The following is a 20,009-nucleotide window of genomic DNA, read 5'->3' on the forward strand; positions in this document are numbered from 1 at the left end:
AAAGATCTATAGGTCAGACTCTCTGGGCTTGGGGCCCAAAACTGTGTTTTTTTGTTTTTTGTTTTTTTTTGTGACCAGTAAGGGGATCGCAACCCTTGGCTTGGTGTCGCCCGCACTGCACTCAGCCAGTGAGTGAACCGGCCATCCCTATATAGGATCCGAACCCGCGGCGGCGGGAGCGCCACTACGCTCCCAGCACCGCACTCTCCGGAGTGCGCCACAGGGCCGGCCCCCAAAACTGTGTTTTAACAAGCCTTTCTGATTATTCTAATGCATGCCAAAGTTTGAGAACTACTGGTCTAAACCAATCAGAGCTTATCAATAATTATTAATAATATGGCAGTTGCCATATGAATATGTTGGCATGATAAGATTGAACAGATAGATTTGTATACATATCTGGGGACCTTTCTCTCTCTCTCTCTCTCTCTCTCTCTCTTTCTTGCTAGGCATGGACAGAGAAGCCTGCAGCCTCAATTGCCACTGGCAGCCATCTTGTGACCATGAGAGGACCCAGCCTAGGGATGACATCAATGCTGAAGCTGGCAATGGACAAAGACATCGAGTCACTGACCCTCTTTTTGCCCCTGGAGGCAGCCCTACTCCTGGACTTTGTGCCATGTGAGAGCAATTTCTCTCTGCTGTTTAAGGTGGCTTGAGTTGGGGCAGTAGGGGTGTCTCTGTCACTTGCAGCAAAACATCCTAATACAGGAAGGTATCACTATCCTTATCCGGCAAATGAAGCTCAGAGTGGTTAAGGAATTACTAGGATTCAAAGCCAGTTTAATCAAAACGTGACTCCAAGGTCTGAGTTTAGTCATCTTGCAATGCTGTCCTTATTGTCCCCTTGGTACCTAGCACAATTTTTTTCACATGGTCAGGACTTAAATAATTACTGATTAATTCAATGAGCCCACTACATATGCATCAACTTCCTTTTGAAAGAAACTGTGATGTGGCAGGCCAGGGACGGCTCCAGCCCGGCCCAGGCTCTGCACCCTTTCCTAGGTCCACACTTCTCAGATCTGCACTGTGGTCAGGGCTTCCTTAGTTGGAAGTGCTCCAGGCTAAGGACACTGCTGGACAGCAGGGTGCCCTGGCTTGCCTCTTCTCCATCCCTGTCACGGTGCTTCAGGGCAGCACACGTGTCTACTGTTACACATCCTGGTTTGAACACTTGAGGCCTGATTAGCAGTACCTGACTTCTCTTTGCATTTTGAGTCTCATCTCTCTGCATTCCTGCCATCTCCCTACTGGCCGGCAGACCCTTGTGAAAGGCAGAGCATTTGCACGCCAGAACCTGACCCAGTGCCTACAGCATAGGGGGCCCTTCACAAAAGTGTAGGGAACATCTTGTCGCCTTACCAGGCTCTCTGTTCCTCCTGGTCTAAGCCAGGAACTTTCACATCTCTATGGCTTTGCTGTGCAGTTCCCCCTGTCTCAAACACCCTCCTGACTCTTAACCCAATTGCCATCTATCAGAATCTTGCTTCTCCTGGAAAGGCCCTGCTCCAATGCTGACTCATTGGTGAAGCCTTCCTTGAACCAGAAATGCCCACAAAAGCATTTTGCTAACGCTTCTGCAATCACGTTTCTTTCATTCTGCCCTGTATTACTGTCAGTTCTCTATGCCTGTTTTCTAAATTAGACTGGTGATGCACAAACTTTCCTGTGCATCAGAATCATTGGGGAAATTTGCTAAAATGCAGATTCCTGGTGCCCACACCCAGAGATTCCAGTCAGAGGGTTAGAGTTGGGGGCAAAAATCCCTACTTCAACATTCACGCTCAGGTGGTTCTGGCATAGGAAGCCTTGTACTTTTTTTTGTTGTACCTTTCTTTTAGAACACTGATTTAGACATTAGGCAGCTCCTGTACCCCTGCACACCATCTTTCTTCCCCCAGCTACTAGAGCCTGGCAAGTATTTGGCACAGTAGATGCAAATAATTATTTGTCAATAATAATAGCTAATATGATTAAATATAGTTACTCTCTGCCAGATATTGTTCTATGCACTAAACTCATCTAATCCTTAGAAAAGCCCTATGAGACAGGTTGGAATACTAGCCCCATTTTATAGGTGAAGAAACCAAGGTACAAAGATACTTAATTAACTTGCCTACGATCATGCAACCAATATATAACAAGTCCAGTATTCTAACTCAGATAATCTGGCTCCAGAGCCCATTTCCTCAACTATTACACTTTATGAATGGGACAGAAAAATGAATGGAGGTATGAATAATGGATAGACGGATGAATGGATGGATGAAAGATAATGGATGGATGATAATAGATAACTGATGGGTGGATGGATGTACGGACGGATGGATGGATGATGTATGAGGTGGTAAGTGAATGGATTGATGAATGATGAATGAATGGATGGATGCAGGTAGGTATGGATGGACGGTTGATGGATGGATGATGGATGGATGATGGATGGATACCTTAATGGAATCCTAGATACTGCCTGTCATTCCCCATGGGACTAGGGTATTAGGGTGAGTCTCAGCCTCAGTTGGTCAGCTGGATGGGGGCCTTTATCTACAGCATTAATACTACCTCTCTCTACCCTGTGGTTACTTGCTACTCATACATAGAGCAATTTGGCCATCTGAGGTCAACTCCATTCCAGGAGAAGGTCTGCGGCAGGCTGAATTATTGTCGCCAGTTGCTCCCTTCATTCCTAATTTAGAATTTCACATCCATGGGCACTGCCATGTGACTTTGCAGTACCATCTCCTAGAGTAGGTGTTAGGCTTGGTCATGTGATTTGCTTCAGTCAATGGAATATTCTCAGACATGATGTGAGTGGAGGCTTCAAATGTGCTTGTATGGATTGATCTGCCATGAGTAGCCACTAATCCTAGGAAAAGGAGTGACATGCAGAGCATACCTGAGCCCAAACTGCAGCCAGAAGCCAAGACACTTAGTAGACCCACAGACTATGAGGGAGCAAAAGAAATGCTTGGTGTAAGCCACTGAGAACTGCAGGTTGCCTGATACACAGCAAAAACTGTCTAGTACAGGTCATCTGTGAAGGCCCTCGTGGAGTCCTCAGCAAGGGGTGAGGGCACAAGAATAATGGAGAAGGGGCAGAGGACAGAGAGCAAAGATGACAAAAAGCAAGCTCTTGCACTCACCGGTCCTTGAAGAAGAAGATCTCACCACGGATCTGAGCAATGCCATCAAAGACAATGTCCTGTACGCAGATCTCAGGTGTGACAGGTCCCAGCGTGGGAGTGGGGCCAGTACCATTTTCAGTGTCAGGGGAGCCTCCTGGGGAAGGATACCTGACCTTAGACTCTTCCCAGCTCCAGGGGCTCTCCCCACCAGGCTGAGCCCCCAGGGCTGCCTATCCAACCTGTTAAGGGTCAGCAGAAATAGTATTCGAGCCTTAGTGTAAGCCCAGTAAGATAAGCAGAGATGCCTGGACTCAGAGAGAGGAGAATGAAGGGAAACCAGAGTCCCGAGGCCCTTCACATAACGCTCTTCCTGACACCACCTGAATCAGTCCTGTCTGTATCCCAGGGAGGTGGTTATCATTATTATACCATTTCACACATAAGGAAACTGAGGCCCAGAAAGATCCCATAACTTGCCCAAGGATTCAAACCCAAAGCTCAGATTCTTATGCCCACAAGAGAATCAAAACAGTCAGGGGCCACTCCAGTGTCCAGCACTGGGGGTGTGGCACTTCCTCAAGGATTAATTCCTTTATACCTTATAATAACCAGCCACATTTTAGAGAGGAGGAACTCTGTCCAGAAAGGTAAAGACCTGCTCAATCTCTTGCAGCTGGTAAATGGCAGAGAAGATACTTGAACTTGGCATTTCTCTTTCTGGATCTCAGGTTTTTTCCTAAGTCCACTGTCCCCCAAACTTCATCACTCAGCACCACTTTCACTGTTTGGGCCTGGTCCAGGTACGACCAGGACCATTACATGTTTAATGTTTTTTAAAAATGGACTGACTTTTTAAACTCTAGCCTCACTGCAAGTACTAACAATAAATAAATCATTAATTTAAGACATTGGTATGTTTTTACTACATATTAAAATAAAAGCATCTTATGAAAACTAGAAACGTTCACCCCTGTATCATTAAAGTCATTCTACATGATAGTAAATTCCACCCTGTACTTAGCTAACTATCCTGGATTCTAAACTTCACTTGGTTGCTTAAGTCTGTGTGACCTTGGGCCAGAAAGGTTACCTTTCTCTGCCTCAGTTTACACGTAGGAAATGGAGAGCCCTAGAAATGGGAAACCAAGAGGGGCATGGATACTAGTGTTATTTGGAAAGGAAAGTGCTATCTAAGCATCCCCTCGGAGCATGGCTCTGACTCCCTATTATCTGGTCACCACACCTGCCTCTTGCTCTGCTGTCCTGGAGAGATGGTACTTTGCTGGTTCCCACCCCCGGGCCTCCATCCCAAGCTGCACAACCTCCCCAGACTCCCCCCGGAGGCCCCCAAATGGAGGTGTACCATAGAGCTCTTGAATGCCCTTGATGTCATCCTGGGACAGGCGGAAGTTCTTGGTGTAGGTGTAAATGGGCGCCATCAGGGCTCCAGGATCCTGTGAGTGCTCCAACCCCATGGCGTGGCCAAACTCGTGGGCTGCCACGAGGAACAGGCTGTACCCTGAGGGCAGCAATGTGGGAAGAGGGTTGAAAGATGGGGGAGAGAGATGAGAGAGGAGTCAGGACCTGGCCCCAGCAATGGAGACTTTTGAGGATATCCCCATAGCGGAACTGAGAGCCCTGGAAGTGGCGTGCATTGATTTTTCCTTCTCCCAAGATTTCTGGGGTTAATAGACTATGCTTATTGCTTTCAAGTAGGTATCAGCCAAAGTCCTCTCACCCCTTTCCAGGGTAGGCAGCATGTGCCATAAAAGAGGAAGAGGAATAGCAGCTGCAAATCCTCTACTTAAAGTCCCACTCATTAAACATTCCGTCTCTGGCTCTTTGTGTTTCTCTATGAAGACAAGAGGCAAAACCTGCCCCTCAGAGTCTTCAAAGAGGTAAGAGAATGGGTATAGGCTCGGGGAGTGGTTGCCCAGGCTCAGCCACAGACTGAGCAAAGTCTATGTTACACCCTACTGGGTTGAATTGTGTCCCCCCAAAAGATATGTTTGAGTCCTAACTCTGGGTTCCTGTGAATGTGACGTTATTTGGAAATACGGTCTTTGCAGAGGTAATTAAGATTTAAGTTAAAATGAGGTCATACTGGGGTAGGGAGGACCCTTAATCTAATAAGGTTCACATCCTATAAGAAGAGAAGAGACACAGAGACAGACACAGACGCAGAGAGAAGCCCATGTAATGACAGAGGCAGAGACTGGAGTGACCTTGATTTTAGACTTCTAGCCTCCAGAAGCATGAAAGAATAAATTTAAGTTGTTTTAAGCTGCCAGTTTGTGGCACTTTGTCCTGGCAGCCCTAGGAAAGTGATATTCACCCCAGGTGATCCACACGAGCTCTGGAGCCTCAAACCACTCAGGCTGATGGAGAGTCCCACCTTTAGGTAGAAGGCTGGAGCAGAGCAGGTAAAATCAGAATAGGTCCTAGCATGGGATTTAGCAGGGGATAAGAAAAACTCCTTTGGCCAGCCTCTGTCAGCCAGCATTTGCCAAGTTCCACCTCATTGTGAGTTAAATAAAAAATAAAACACAAAGAGAGGCTGTCCTAATTCTGGCAGGCCCTGGACCAGCCCTCCCACCTGGCCATCGTGGGCTGCCAGGGAGCTTTGAGCCCGATGGCCCTGGGCCCTGCAGACTAGAATAGGAACTATATCCCAGGCACCCTGCTCACTGCACTGACCATACAGTAAGGTCACGGACAATCTCCTGGCCACTTTCTCACCCCAGCCTGTGAGTCCTAGAGGGCAGAAAGCTGTCCCAGCTGGCTGTGTCCCCAGAACCCAGCACTGACAAGGACCTGCCATTCACACTTTGGTAAAAGATGGTGCTGATGGGGCCGCAAGGGTTCATGGAGTGTGGGGTCAGAGCATGAGGCTTTTTTCCACTTATCTGCTGCTCACCCAGCTCCTTGAAGGCATCTCTTTATTGGGAATGTGTCTTAGTGGAACCATCTCTCCAGAGCAGGGTAACCTGTGTCCACCATTCAAGCATTTTTTGGTAGTAAGAGCCCTACTTGGAGGACTGGTTGAAGCAGAAGGGAAGAGTAGCATCTCAGGAGGCACAGTTTCCATCTAGGAAGCAGGTACCAGGGAGGACAGGGTCTTGTTTTGGAGCTATGTCCCTGTCTGGATGGGCAGGGCCTCAGCAGAGAACCTGTCTCCACCAGAGATGGGCAGTGTCTGGGGCAGGGAGTGTCCCTACCAGGGCAGGTGGGTGTCCAGGGGGCAGAGTCTATGCTGGAGGCAGTGGGGGCTCAGGAGAGTTTCCAGGCCAGGTAAGGGAGGGTGCTGTCCAGTGTCTCTGCCCAATGCCCAGGGCCCCATACCTTGGTCAGGGCAGAAGCCCCACTTGCGGTCATCGTTGAAGTTGGCCGTGGTGGAGCACCACTGCTTTCCGTCACCACGGCCGGCGGTGGTGCAGCTGTCATACTTCTTGGTTAGGAAGGTGAACGGGAAGACACACGGGGCACCTTCTGAGTTCCCACCAACTGTGGACATGGCTGTGGGGAGAAGGACACGGGTCAAGGGGCAGCAAAGGGTTTGAGGCCACCACCAGAAAATGATGACACGATGCTGACATGGACAAACCACTCTTACCAAGTACTCGCTCATCCCCAGGCACTGCAGCCAGTGCTTCACACACAACTCACCCCTCCCCACAATAACCCTCTTACCCCATTTCATGCGTGGGGAAATCGGAGCTCGGAGAGGTTCAGAAACTTGCCTGAGCAGATACTGCTAGGAAGTATCAGATCTGGGATTCAGACCCAGGCAAATTCCTGAGCTGTCACTGGCTTCCCATGGACAGAGGCTGAGGGGCCAGAGGTGAAGGAGGTTGGCAGGGCTGATGGTTGCAACACCCTCCCCTAGGTGGTGAGCCCATCGGGCAGAGTCCTGTGCAGACCAACCCATGTGTCTCCTGCAAAAAGCAGGTGCTCTGCTCGGTAACTACATGCTAGAGGAAGGGAAGAAAGAAAGGCAGGAGAGGAGGGGGGAAGGAAGGATGGAGAGAGGAGGGAAGGAAGAAAAAAGGAAGAGAGGGGAAAGGAAAGAGAGTGCAGGAGGGAAGGAGTCCTCATTGAAAAACAGAGCCTAGAAGGTGGAGATACAGACTTGGAAAGGCAGGGAAGAGAGACTGCAAGGTCAGAGAGAGGGAGAGAGAAGCACTTGTTGGGGAGGCTAAGAGAAAACATGTGCTGGTCAGTCAGAAAGGGCCCTGGGCAGGCCTGGCATTCAGGCAATACCAATTTGGCTGAACTGATGCCCACAGTGTGTTGTGACTCTGGTGCCCATGCCGTAGCAGCTGTTAAGTATTCTGACTAGCACCTCTGGGGGAAAGGAGATTCGGGGGGCTCTTGTGGGTTTTGTATCTGCAGGGTGCTGGACCTGAGGGGCAAGGAGAGGCGGCAAGCACGCACCGGTCTCAGGGCAGAAGCCGTACTTCTTGTCACGGTCGTAGTCCTCGGTGGTGCTGCACCATCGGTAGCCGTCCGTGCGGCCCTCCGTGGTGCAGCTGTTGTAAGATGTGCCCTGGAAGCGGAACGGGAACTTGCAGGGCTGTCCGTCAGCATTGCCACCCATGGTGAACAGGGCTGGGGGGTGAGGGAGAGAGAGGGGATGCGACTGAGAGAGAGACACCTGCATGGGCATAGAGCTGGATGGCCGCCCACCTGCCAGTTCACACCAGTGAAGTTGCTGCATTCTAAAATATTAAATATTTAAAACATTTTATAATATTTAAAAAAATGTTTTAAATATTTAAATACGTAAAATAGTTTTAAAGTATTAAAAACTGTCTCTACTAGTTGGCAAAAAACTGTTTCTCTGAGCTCCCGGAAGAGACAACCGCCTCCCTGTCCAAACTGATCCCCCGCTGGGAACTTATGGACCCCCAGCAATGAAATGGTTAACATGTGACACATAGCAGGGGCCTCCAGAACTCTGCCCCAGCCCCAAGGTCACTGTCCACTCTGCCTGGCCAATGCCCACACCATGCAGATGCTAAATATATCAGCCAGAGTGGGCAGGACAACACCCAGTCTCTCCTTTGGATAGATAGGGAAACCAAGGCTAAGAGAAAGCTGGTTTTGGAACTGCTCATAGTCACATAAATGAAAGAAGTAGATGAGGGTCATAGCAGAAAACTATAAAACACTAATCTCAATCTCTCACTCATTCTGTCGCTAACACACACGTATGTGTACGTATGCACAAGCATGCACAGAGAGAAAGCTTCACCTCCTTTCAACCCCAGGCCCTTTCTTGGACAGCGCTGTTGCGGTCCCTGCAGGAGGGAGGCAGGAGAGAAGAGAAAGAGGGAGTGGAGGGGAAGGTGGTGTCTTTGGAAACCTCTTAATGCACACTCCAGGCTCCTACTCTGACCTCCCCAAGCAAGACAGGAGCCATGACTGGAGAGCTGGGGGAGAGAGTGGGATTCAGAGTCTGGCCTGTCTGTCTTGGGCTCTTCCCCTGTTCCCCTGTCCCCTCATCCACCCCAAAGCTACAAAGTAATGTGTGTCTGGAATTGCCAACCAGCAAAACCACAAGTGCGTAACAAGGACCATCTGTGCACAACGGCGCCAGAGGTGACCTCACCAGCTCCTGTTAACTCCACCATGGCCAGAATGAAGCCTGGTCTCTTGCCTCCCACTGCAGGATTCGGAGCCCTTTACTCTCACCGCGCCCCTCCCCTATGACCAAGGGACCTTGTCCTGCGATGCCAGAAAAAAATGGGACCTAGGGAAGTGGCAAAACTGAGGCTAGATACCTTGGTGACCTCGTAGTTAGGAAAGGCAAGACCAGAGTCCCTCATCTTGCCTCCCATCAGCTGCATTTCTACCACCCAGGAAGCCTCTGCCTCCCCTCAGATCCATCCCACCAAGGGTGGCAAGAAGCAGACACTGACTCAGCGATCAGCAGGGGCTGAGTAACAAGAACTCTGCCCCAAGACCCGAACATGTGCATGTGTGCGTATTTGCACCTGGCTGAAGACCAAGTAAATGGCGAATGTCCAGTGCAAGGAAAAACCCTCCCCAAACTTATGAAATACAGCTATTTCCACTTCTATTATCAAAGCATCCTGTTCCAATCAGAGGGGCTGACACATGGAAGGGTTAATACCACCTGAATCCCTACTGGGAAATGCAAGATACAGAACGTGTTTTTATTTAAAAATTTCTGATTTTTAATGAGTCAAGTCAATGGCTTGAACTCTTAATACAAAGTTTCGCTTTGGTAATAAAAGCGTCAACAGGATGACAATTAACTAGCTATTTGTTTCTTTCCTTCTGATGGTTGGTGCTCAGTGTTCAGTTGCAAAGGGGTCGGAGAAATTCACAAACATGTAAAACTACAGCCAAAGGGAGTCTTTAGTCTCTGTAGACTGAAGAGTGTTCATGGAATGGAGAAGAAGGTAGTATTTAGAAAACTTTTTAGATTTTCCTCCCATTCTCCCCAAATATTCTGGGCTTTCAATCTGTAGAATCACATGATGATCAAATATGATGACTTGATCAAGTATGAAGTTACACACACTGTCTTTTTGTGATTTATGCTTATGAAGTGTGTCAAGGATACTTTTAAAAAGGATTGAGCGTGTACGTCAATACCTTACCCTTTCTTTGAGCTTCCCCCCCAACATGGCTTCAAAATCTCTAGAAATTATATGTCTCAAGCACTGACAAAAATACACACACAAATACTGAATCACACCTAATGCCTCTGTCTCTGCCACACAGAGATGCAGACACAGCCAGGCAGACTGCAGGGACAGAAGGCAGATGGCATGGCCCCCATGCCAGACACACACGTGCACGCACATGTGCAAGCACGCACGCGCGCGTGCACACACACACACACACACACACTCATTAGCAGAGTCAGCATCAGAACCGGGGCAGGAGCAATAGCTAACATTCCCAGGGGACTCCAAACCAGGATGGGAACCAGCCTCAGTCTGAGTCCTGTCTCCCTAACCCACTGCTAGACTTTCCATCCCCAAGCCTCTGCTCATGCCCTTAAACTCTCAATCTTAGTCAGAGAGTAGAGTGGTTCTGGAGAGAACCACTAGGCATTTTAATAGTTCTAAGCTTATTCCAAAGTATGTTAGAAAAGAAAATTAGCACATCAAACCTGTGATTTCCCAAATATTGCTAATGGTGAGACTTAAAAAAAGTTGAATCGATTCCAAGTATTAAGTAAACGGTGGTACAGGTAAGAGACACACAGCAGTGGCTCAAATCAGGACAGTGGGGCCTGAACAAAGGGTGTTGGGGGGTGCTGGCTGATGGGCAGTGCCAGTCCTGGGGAGTGTGGGGGCGGGGCATAGCGGGGGCCAGGGAGGGCTGGAGGCTGAGGTGGAAAGCCCGGAGCCAGGGCGATGCTCACCTTCGTGGGGGCAGAAGCCATACTTGCCGTCCTTCTCAAAGTTGTAGGTGGTGGACAGGACAGTGGGGCCTGAACAAAGGGTGTTGGGGGGTGCTGGCTGATGGGCAGTGCCAGTCCTGGGGAGTGTGGGGGCGGGGGCCAGGGAGGGCTGGAGGCTGAGGTGGAAAGCCCGGAGCCAGGGCAATGCTCACCTTCGTGGGGGCAGAAGCCATACTTGCCGTCCTTCTCAAAGTTGTAGGTGGTGGAACACCAGAAGAAGCCATCGCTGCGGCCCACATCGGTGCAGGTGGTGTACTCCTTGCCATTAAACAGGAAGGGGAACTTGCAGTACTCCCCGTCAGCATTCCCGTACTTCACACGGACCACTGAGGGGCAACACGGAGGGTGGTGGCTCAACCTCTTCAGGCCTTTCCTTGGAGACCTGGATTCTGACTCACCACGTATGTGACTTCCTTCTCCTCCCATTTCCCCGGTCCCATTAAAGCAGGTCGAGGTGCTCACGGTTGCCAAGCAAGCCATAGTCCTCATTGCTAAGTGACAGGGAAGCATGCAAAGGAATGGAGAGGAGGTCTGGGGCATGCGAAGGGTCCCTTTCTTACCTTGCCCTTCTCCCAGGGTCCACAGCTCATCATCGTCAAAGTGGGAGTCTCCCCCAATACCAGTGCCTGGGGCGAAGGCATGAGCCAGGAGCCCGTCCTTGCCGTCAAAAGGGTATCCGTCTCCATGCTCTGAAACACACACTGGGTCTCAGCTTCTAGATGCCTCGGCTGGACCCTGAAACCCATCCATGCCCCAATCCATGTCTGGAGCCCTTTAGCCCACCTAGCATCTGTCCCCTTCTCCTGTCCCATTGGGGTAATCCAGGAATAGGAACATAGGGAATCAGTAGAGATTCGCTGGCCTGTTACCATCCAATGGTCTGCACTACTCCCTCGAGTCCATATGGCCCCCAGTATCTATACCACCTGCCTTCATTGTCTACACTACCACCAATGACACCATACCTACCCACGTACCTATGCTGCCACACCAGTGTCCTCACTCACCCTCATTGTCCCCAGTGTCTACATCATCTACTCTCCTGTCAACACTGCCCTCTTAATCATATCGCCTACCTTCACATCATACTACCACCAATACCCACAACACTAACCCTCATGCCTACTCTGCCACCAAGGTGCATACCACTGACCCACATGTCCGCACTCTTTCCTGTGCCTATGCCGTTTACCCTCATCACCATAGCACTTAGTGTCTACACTACCTATCTTCGTGTCTATGCTACTGCCAGTGTGCACACCACCAACTCACATGGTGGCCTTGACCCCAAGTTCTATTCCACTTACTCGCATGTCTACACTGCTCCCTGTATCTGACCCACTCTCAATCTACAGTTCCTCACTATCTACCGACATTATCCAACAGAACTTCCTGTGATGATAGGATATTCTTTGTCTATGCTGTCTGATACAATAGCAACTAGCCTCGTGTAGCTATTGAGCACTCGAAATGTGGCTAGTGTGACTGAGAAACAGAATTTTAATTTTTAAAAAATTTTAATGAATGTAAATTTAAATAGCCTTGTGTACCTAGTGGCTAACTTCAGGTTTATACTGCCTCCAGGTTATAACATGGCACATCACCTACCTTCACATCTACCACATCTATGTGGCTGTCCCGTATCTGCTCCGTATTGTGCTGCCTCATCTAACCCACTTCCAGTGTCTACACCTCCTACTCTTCTATCTGAGCTGCCCTCAGGACTCCCATACCTCTCTAATGTCCATATCCCTGCCTTGTCTCTACACTTATCCCCTGCTGGCCCCACTTTTGCCTACCCCAGCGGCCAAAGTTGATCATGATATCAGCTTCTCCATCGTGGATGCGAGAAAACCGTAGTGGCGTCACATTGCTCCAGACTTGGAAGGCACGAGCGAAGGCATCATCCACTGTCTCTGGGTCCAGATCAGGTGTGTAGCCAATGATCCTGGAGGTGGCAGAAATACATGAGTGAGTATGCATGTGTGCAATTATATGCATATATGCAAGTGTGTGTATATGTGAGCATATGTATGTGGGTGTGCACAAGTGTGCAGGTGTGTGCATGAGCATGCGAGTGGTGCACAAGTATGTGCATGCACATAAGTGTGCACGAGTGTGTGCAGGTATATATGAAGGTACTTCAAAAAGCTCATGGAAAAATAGAATTGAAAGATAATATAAATCTTTCCATGAACTTTTTGAAGTACCCTCGTATGTGTGCATGTTGAGCAGAGTTCACTGTGAGAACGGCTCTCCCAAAATGCCTTGAGATCCTAGGAGTCCCAGACCACCCACCATTTCAGGCCCTGTCTCAGGAGTCTCATCTCTCAATTCTAGCTGTGGGGTGGGGAAGGGGGCAGGGACATAAATAGTGCATTATGGGACACAGGGCAGAGATCTCACCCTTGGAATCTAGCACGAGCCATAAAGAGCAGAGCTCTCAGCCTAGTTAGCAACCAATTATAACAACTCTATAATATAAAAATCCAATTAGCAACTACGACATTATAATACTTATATATTGGTCCACAATTCCATGCTTATGCTACTCTCTGACCTTCTCCTGCCCTCCTTTCATCTGCTCCTTTTTCTCCCCAAGGCAGGAAATTCTTTGGCCCACCTTTGATTATAGGTCATAAGACCCCCATTTCAGGAGGGGCTGTGCCCCATGCCCAGGAGGAAGGAATGCTGCATGGAGAGGTCAAGAAGAACCTGAACAAACAGGCCTTGCTGGGCTCCCCCACCCAAGCTGTTAGCGTTAAATCATACCCTTTTTGTCCAATCACATTTCTAGACAGTTGTCCATGATGGAATCACACCTATGTAATGAAGCTTCCATAAAAACCCAAGAGTACAGGGTAGGGGGAGGTTCTGGATCTTGGAGGGCGGCAACCTGGGAGGGCACGGAAGCTCTGCGTCCCTTCCCCCGTACCTCAACCTATGCATCTCTTCTTCTGTATCCTTTGTAATATCCTTTTGTAATAAACCAGTAGATCATAAGTGCATGTTTCCCTGAGTTCTGTGAGCCACTCAAGCAAAGTAATCAAACCCAAGGAGGGGTTTGTGGGAACCCCAATTCATAGCCAGTTGGTCAGTCAGAAGTTCCAGAGGCCTGGACTTGTGACTGGCATCTGAGGTGGAGGGCAGCCTTGGGAACTGAGACCTCAACCTGTGGGATCTGGCACTACTCCAGGCAGATAGCATCAAAATTAAATTGGAGGGCACCCACCTGGTGTCCACTGAATAATTGCTGGCTTGCTTGGCAGTGGGGAGAAGTCCCCACACATTTGGTCACAGAAGTCAGAAGTGGGTCTTCTGTGTTGATGACTGTGTTTGTAATTGAGTAAGAGCATAGAGGGAAAATACTACAGTTTATGTTTTTCTCACATCAATACAGATTGGTGTCAGAAATGGGATTTTCTAGAGCAGTCCTGGCTCACAGAAACATGTGGTTTGGGAAGAGAAAGGATAAAAGGATGGAGGATAAGGAACTTTTGATTCCTGGGTGGCCACATGATCACCCATGGTATGGAGCTGCAGTTGTGCTATAATCAATTACTGAAGGTCTAAGTTACCAGTGGAATTTAGAGATGGATCCAACTCCTGGGGTTGGTTCAATGGGTACATAAGGAAATGCAAACTAGTAAGAAAAAAGTGAAATACTCAATCCATTGGTTACTGTTATGTTTAATCACTAAAATGAATGCTGGGTTAGATCTTGATGCTAAACCAAGCTCAGATTTCAATTGGTCTGAGTTTGGACACTAGCCTCAAAGCTGTCTTCCAAGGGAAAAATTATGGAGGGACAACAGAAAGTAATTCTAAGACCTGTGGTTATCAAGAAGGTAGTGAAGGCCTCTGCTCATTCCCAACATTAAAAGGCTGCAAATAAGGCTGCTGTATGTATATCCACTAGTTTGGAGAAATTAATAAAGTTAGAAGGCAAAGATTGCAATGCGAAATCTGATCTAAAATTACCTGAGGCAGTAGTCAGGCAGGTTACTCAAGATGAAGACTGACAAACAGACAAGGGTCCCTTGACTCAACCCCCTGCTTGTGACCCACAGCCTTTTGCACTAGAGAGGGCAAAATGGTGAGGGGGTATCTAAAATTACCTGAGGCAGTAGTCAGGCAGGTTACTCAAGATGAAGACTGACAAACAGACAAGGGTCCCTTGGCTCAACCCCCTGCTTGTGACCCACAGCCTTTTGCACTAGAGAGGGCAAAATGGTGAGGGGGTAAACAAGAAACTTTTCTGGTGCTTCTTGACACAGAAGCCCAATGCACTGTGATTAGAGTTGGTATCTTTGAACATACTTCATGTGAAGCAGTGTGTCTCTTTCACCTGATTGTATCATGGGGATGGACACTGTATCTTACTGGGGAATGTTTCCCCTACCTAGTATTGTAAAACAGAAGGCATGTTAATTTGCCCTTCTAGCAATATTAATGGACTTGCTAAATGGGAACCAATAAGATTGCCCAAGCTCATAGATTGTGGAGTATAAGCAGTAGTGGTGGTAGGAACAAATTCTCTTTAAGATTGCCCTATATGGAACCTAGACTGGGGCCTATGGCAAAAGCCTGTGAGCACCTCCCAGAGACGATAACTGGGACTTTGGACTGGAGAATTTAAATGGTTTACACAGGATTATGCTACCTGGGGAATACAAGGAGGAGATATCCTAGGACTGACTCTGGAACTACGTGAGGAGCTTCTGAATTCTGTTGTCACTTAGACCATGCCCTATAAATAGCTCTCAAATGATGGACCAAAAGCTGCTGGGTTTGTGGATGGCAGTTCCAAGGTGAACAGACAGCAGCCTGTTTGGAAGCTATAACAGTGAATACAGCTATATTGCCTGATGGAAAATATAGTCCACTAATTCTACACCTATGTCATTTTGCTGTATATGAACGGGAGTGGACTGAGGGGGAAGCCCTGGCTAGACTGGTATTGCTGCCACTCTGATCGAAAAAGATAAAAAAAAATCAGCTCAGTGGGCTAAATTGCATGCTGATTTCCTAACAGTGATGAAGAATTGAACAATAATAAAAGCCCCTGTGCTTGAGTTTTTACTGACTTAGGGGCAGCGACCAATGGCCTGGCCACATGGTCAGGCAGAAGGGCAATGGAAACCTGACCTATTAAAGGGATTCCCATGTGGGGCACAGCTTTGTGGAAATTTGAGGGTAATATTAAACTAGAACATGTCAATGCCCATCAGAAGAGCCCCCTTCCAGATTTGGAAGGTAACTGGGACCACCAAGTGGACCTGTTGGTGTACTCCCTTGAGGTGGCCACCTGGGTCCATGAAATGAATGCACGCAGGAATACTGCAATAATGCAGAGATGGACTGGACCTAGACATATTCCTCTTGCACCAAGAAACTGTAAGTGTGTTTTTAAACCATATGTCAAAATTCCTAAGGGCCTGATGGGGGTGGGTTGTGCCTTCACCCCATCTGGCAAAATTTGGGGTTAACAGTGAATGCAACTATATTTCCTGATGGAAAATATAGCCCACTAGTTCTACACCTATGTCATATTGTTGTATATGAATGGGAGTGGACTGAGGGGGAGGCCCTGGCTAGACTGGTATTGCTGCCAGCAATCAGATAAGCACAATGGCCAAACCTAATGTCTCCTCCAAAGATGAAAAAGTTGATGTATTAATAAAAAAAAAGAAGAAATAATAATTGAGGGTAAAAAATGAATAAGTGAATTAAGTAATAAGGAAAACACAATATTACATTAACATCTCGAAAGAAGCTCAGAGGGGCCCACCCCACGCCCAGGAGGAAGGAATGCTGCACAGAAAGGTCAAGAAGAACCTGAACAGTAAGGCCTTGCTGGGCTTCCCCACCCAGGCCGTTAGTGTTAGATCAGACCCTTTTTGTCCAATCACATTTCTACAAAGTTATCCATGCTTCAGTCATGCCTACGTAATGAAGCTTCTGTAAAAACCCAAGAGCACCGGGTTGGGGGAGCTTCCGGATATCTGAACACGTGCCAGGTCCTAGAAGGTGGCACACCCCTTCCCCCATACCTTGCCCTATGCATCTCTTTATCTGTATCCTTATAATAATTACAATATAATGATTTATATCCTTTATAATAAATGTGTAAACATAAGTACATTTCCCCCATACCTTGCCCTATGCATCTCTTTATCTGTATCATTATAATAATTACAATATAATGATTTATATCCTTTATAATAAATGTGTAAACATAAGTACATGTTTCCCTGAGTTCTGTGAGCCACTCAAGAAAACTAATTGAACACAAGTAGAGGGTTATGGGAACCCCGATTTATAGCCAGTTGGTTAGAAGTTCCAGAAGCCTGGACTTGCAAGTGGCATCTGAAGTTGGGGGCAGTCTTGGGGACTGAGCCCTCAACCTGTGAGACCTGAAGCTACCTCCAGGTAGATAGCATTAGAATTAAACTGGAGGACACCCAGCTGGTGTCTGCTGAGGAATTGCTGGCTTGCTTGCCAGTTGGGAGAAGTACCCACATATTTGGTCACAGAAGTCAGAAGTTGGTCTTCTGTGCTGATGATTGTGCTTGTTGTTGAGTAAAAGCATAGAGGGAAAAGCACTACAGTTTTTGTCTGTCCCACACCGATATAGCAACCAGTCAAGTTCCCTCTGCCTGCCCCAATGAACTCATCTAATAATAACAACGATGGCTAACATTTATTACACTCTTGCTATGTGCCAAATACTGTGGAAGGCCTTTGTATGTGTGGGATCTAGCTTAGTTCCCCAACCAAACCTATGAGGAATGTTTCTTTAACCCCATTTTGTAGACTGGAAAGCTAATGCTGAGAGTACTGAAAAGTAGCCCAATGCCCTATGGCTAGTAAGCTCAAGGCTCAAGTCTGGGCTTGTCTGACTCCATTTCCTATGGACTTTCGGACTTTGCCTGAAAACTCCCTAATATGTCAATCCCCTATAAGATACATCCTGGGTCCCCTGAGTGGGGAGACAAAGCCCAAGGGGACTCTGTGTCCCTCACCCCAAGGATCCCGCCTCCCCCAGCCCTGCCCTGGCACCTGTATGTGATGTCATTTTTGTCCCACTTGGGCTTGCGGGGGAAGTGGTTGTAGTTGGCCACATCTGGGTTGCCACAGCGCGGCTTCCGCATGGTCTCAATGGTTCTCCGGTCAAGATTACCCGTCTGGGGTAACCTAAAGAACTTCTGCATCTTCTTCAGTGTGTCCTTCAGCACAAACAGGTTGCAACTCTCCTTGGGGCAGCCGTAGAAGGTATTCAGGTATTGCTGGAAGAAATGAGCACCCCCATATTGGGATGGTATGGTATTGATCAAGCAAGCTGCACCAACCAGTCCCCAGCCCAGCCCCATAGTCCAGATAGGACATTATCCAGGGGTTCAAGAGACCTGTGTTCCCAAACCAGCTGTGTCATTCATAACAGCTGAGTGACATAACAGCTGTAGATATCATAGCTACTGCATGTTGGTGCTTGACACTGACTATATGCCCTGGCACTAAAGTCAATATGTTTTAGCTCATTTAGTGCTCACAACAACTCTATAATGTAGATATTGTTATATTCCCATCATACAGAGGAATAAACTAAGGCACAGAGAGGTTAAGAAACTTGCCTAAGATCACACAACTCACGAATGGCATATCTGGGTTTGGCACCAAGCAATCTGGCTCCAGAGCCCATGCTTAATACTTCAGCACCCTTTCATTACCTCCACCATCTCATTTATCCACCTGACAGCTGGTGACTAAGGGATTCTTTCCCTAGTTTTTTCTTGTAAAGAGATGCAAATGCTGTGTACATATGCTCTGGCAGCAGACAGATTTGGCTTCAAATCCTGGGTCTGCCAATTCCTAAAAGAAAATGGTCCTGTCCTTCAGGGGCCATACAACTGGCTCTGCCCAAACTGAGGCCAAAACCAAACAGGGCCCTGCACAGGTTCAGGGACCAACCAACTCATTTATTTATTCAACGAATACTTTTTGATACCTACCATGTACTGTGCTACTGCTGGGGATAAAATAATCAACAAGACCGATGTTTCTAGTCTCTAAGGTTAAAATCCCAGTGCAGGGAAGCTGAATGGATCACAAATAAATGCAAAATCAAATATTTGACAAGTGCTGTGTTGGAATGGTGAGAGGAGCCAGGAGACAGTGGCCCTAATCTTGTTGGGAGTAGTTAGGAAAGAGGAAATATAGGGTATAACAATGTTAATAATATAATAGTAATAATGGGTAGCACTTATTGAGTGCTTACCATGTTCCAGGTACCCTCCCAAGTGTCTAAGATAATCTCTCCTTTAACACTGAAATAGGTACCATTATTATCCCCAGTTTGCAGATAAAGAAACTGAGACTTGGAGAGGTTAAACCACTTGTCCAAGATTACTAGGCCAATTGATTTAGTGTGCCTCTTGATTTGAAGCCAGCCAGTCTAAGTTCATTTTTTATTTTTATTTATTTATTTATTTATTTATTTTGTGTCCGGCAACGGATCGCAACCCTCAGTGTCACGCCCGTACCGGACCGGGACCAGCAACGGGATCGCAACCCTCGGTGTCGCGCCCGCACCTCACTCAGCCAGTGAGCGGGAACCGGTCTGTATGTGGGATCCGAACCCTCGGCGGGAGCGCCACCGCGCTCCCAAGCAGCGCACTGTAGCAGTGCACCACCGGGCCAGCCCAGCCAGTCTAAGTTCAGAGCCCATCTTCCTAAGTCCCCCTGCATTGCCTCTGCACAACTTGGGCTTCCGCAGGCTGTAGAAAGTGTGGGGACCCAGGTAGCTTTGACATCACTCAAAAGCTCCAATCTCACCCCAACCAACAGCCATTTCATTACACCAGCTCTTTGAATAAAGTAGCCTCCTAAAAATTTAAGGTGATCTCCCAACACATCTATCCAGAAGGGGCAGAGGACCAGATGCCGGAAAAGGGTGGGGTGGTGGGGAGAGGTGGAACATCCTGAAGGAGTTTCAGCGTGACCAGGAGGGGGCTTGGAACTCCTGTCCTGCACAAGTTGGGGAGAAGGCTGGATAAGGGTAGGGGTTTCTCAGGCGGCTGAGGCAGAAAGGGGGCAGATGTCCTGTGGACTACAAAGAACAGCTTGAGGGGTCCCTGGCCCGAGGCTCTTACAGGGCGAGAGGTGATGCCTCTCAGCTGCATCCCTCCTGGCCCCACTTATGCAACGCTGTGGCCACCACGGTGCCCCTGGAGCCAGGAGAGCGCTCACAAAACAACATCTGAGCCACAGCTCGGGAGCCCCGCCAGGAGGGAGGGCTCGCTGGCCGCTTTCCGACCTAACGGGGCTCCATCCTCCCCCGCCCGCCCACGCCCCACGCGCCCCCCCCCGGGCCTGCCGTCTCCCCCCCCGGGGCGGCGGGGCCCCTCTGGTGAGGGGCCCTCAACCCCCACCCCCGGCTC

At 48.4% G+C, this 20,009-nt stretch overlaps 1 protein-coding gene across 1 annotated transcript in view; it reads right to left on the bottom strand.

Annotated features, from left to right (window-relative positions):
* Window positions 1-3,146: 3,146 nt before the first annotated feature.
* The window catches only part of LOC103610004 (72 kDa type IV collagenase), a gene marked incomplete at its 3' end in the record, with an annotated part of 19,214 nt that continues 2,351 nt past the window's right edge, over window positions 3,147-20,009 (bottom strand). Inside the window, exons 2-9 of the mRNA XM_008594248.1 lie at window positions 17,632-17,858; window positions 12,369-12,517; window positions 11,130-11,258; window positions 10,722-10,895; window positions 7,563-7,736; window positions 6,471-6,644; window positions 4,492-4,647; window positions 3,147-3,282 (exon numbers count right to left, since the gene is read on the bottom strand). Of these exons, the coding sequence (XP_008592470.1) occupies window positions 3,147-3,282; window positions 4,492-4,647; window positions 6,471-6,644; window positions 7,563-7,736; window positions 10,722-10,895; window positions 11,130-11,258; window positions 12,369-12,517; window positions 17,632-17,858 (1,319 nt within the window). The remainder of the gene's footprint in view (window positions 3,283-4,491; window positions 4,648-6,470; window positions 6,645-7,562; window positions 7,737-10,721; window positions 10,896-11,129; window positions 11,259-12,368; window positions 12,518-17,631; window positions 17,859-20,009) is intronic.

Source organism: Galeopterus variegatus, unplaced genomic scaffold, assembly GCF_000696425.1.
Source record: "Galeopterus variegatus unplaced genomic scaffold, G_variegatus-3.0.2 Scaffold10448, whole genome shotgun sequence".
NCBI lineage: Eukaryota > Metazoa > Chordata > Mammalia > Dermoptera > Cynocephalidae > Galeopterus > Galeopterus variegatus.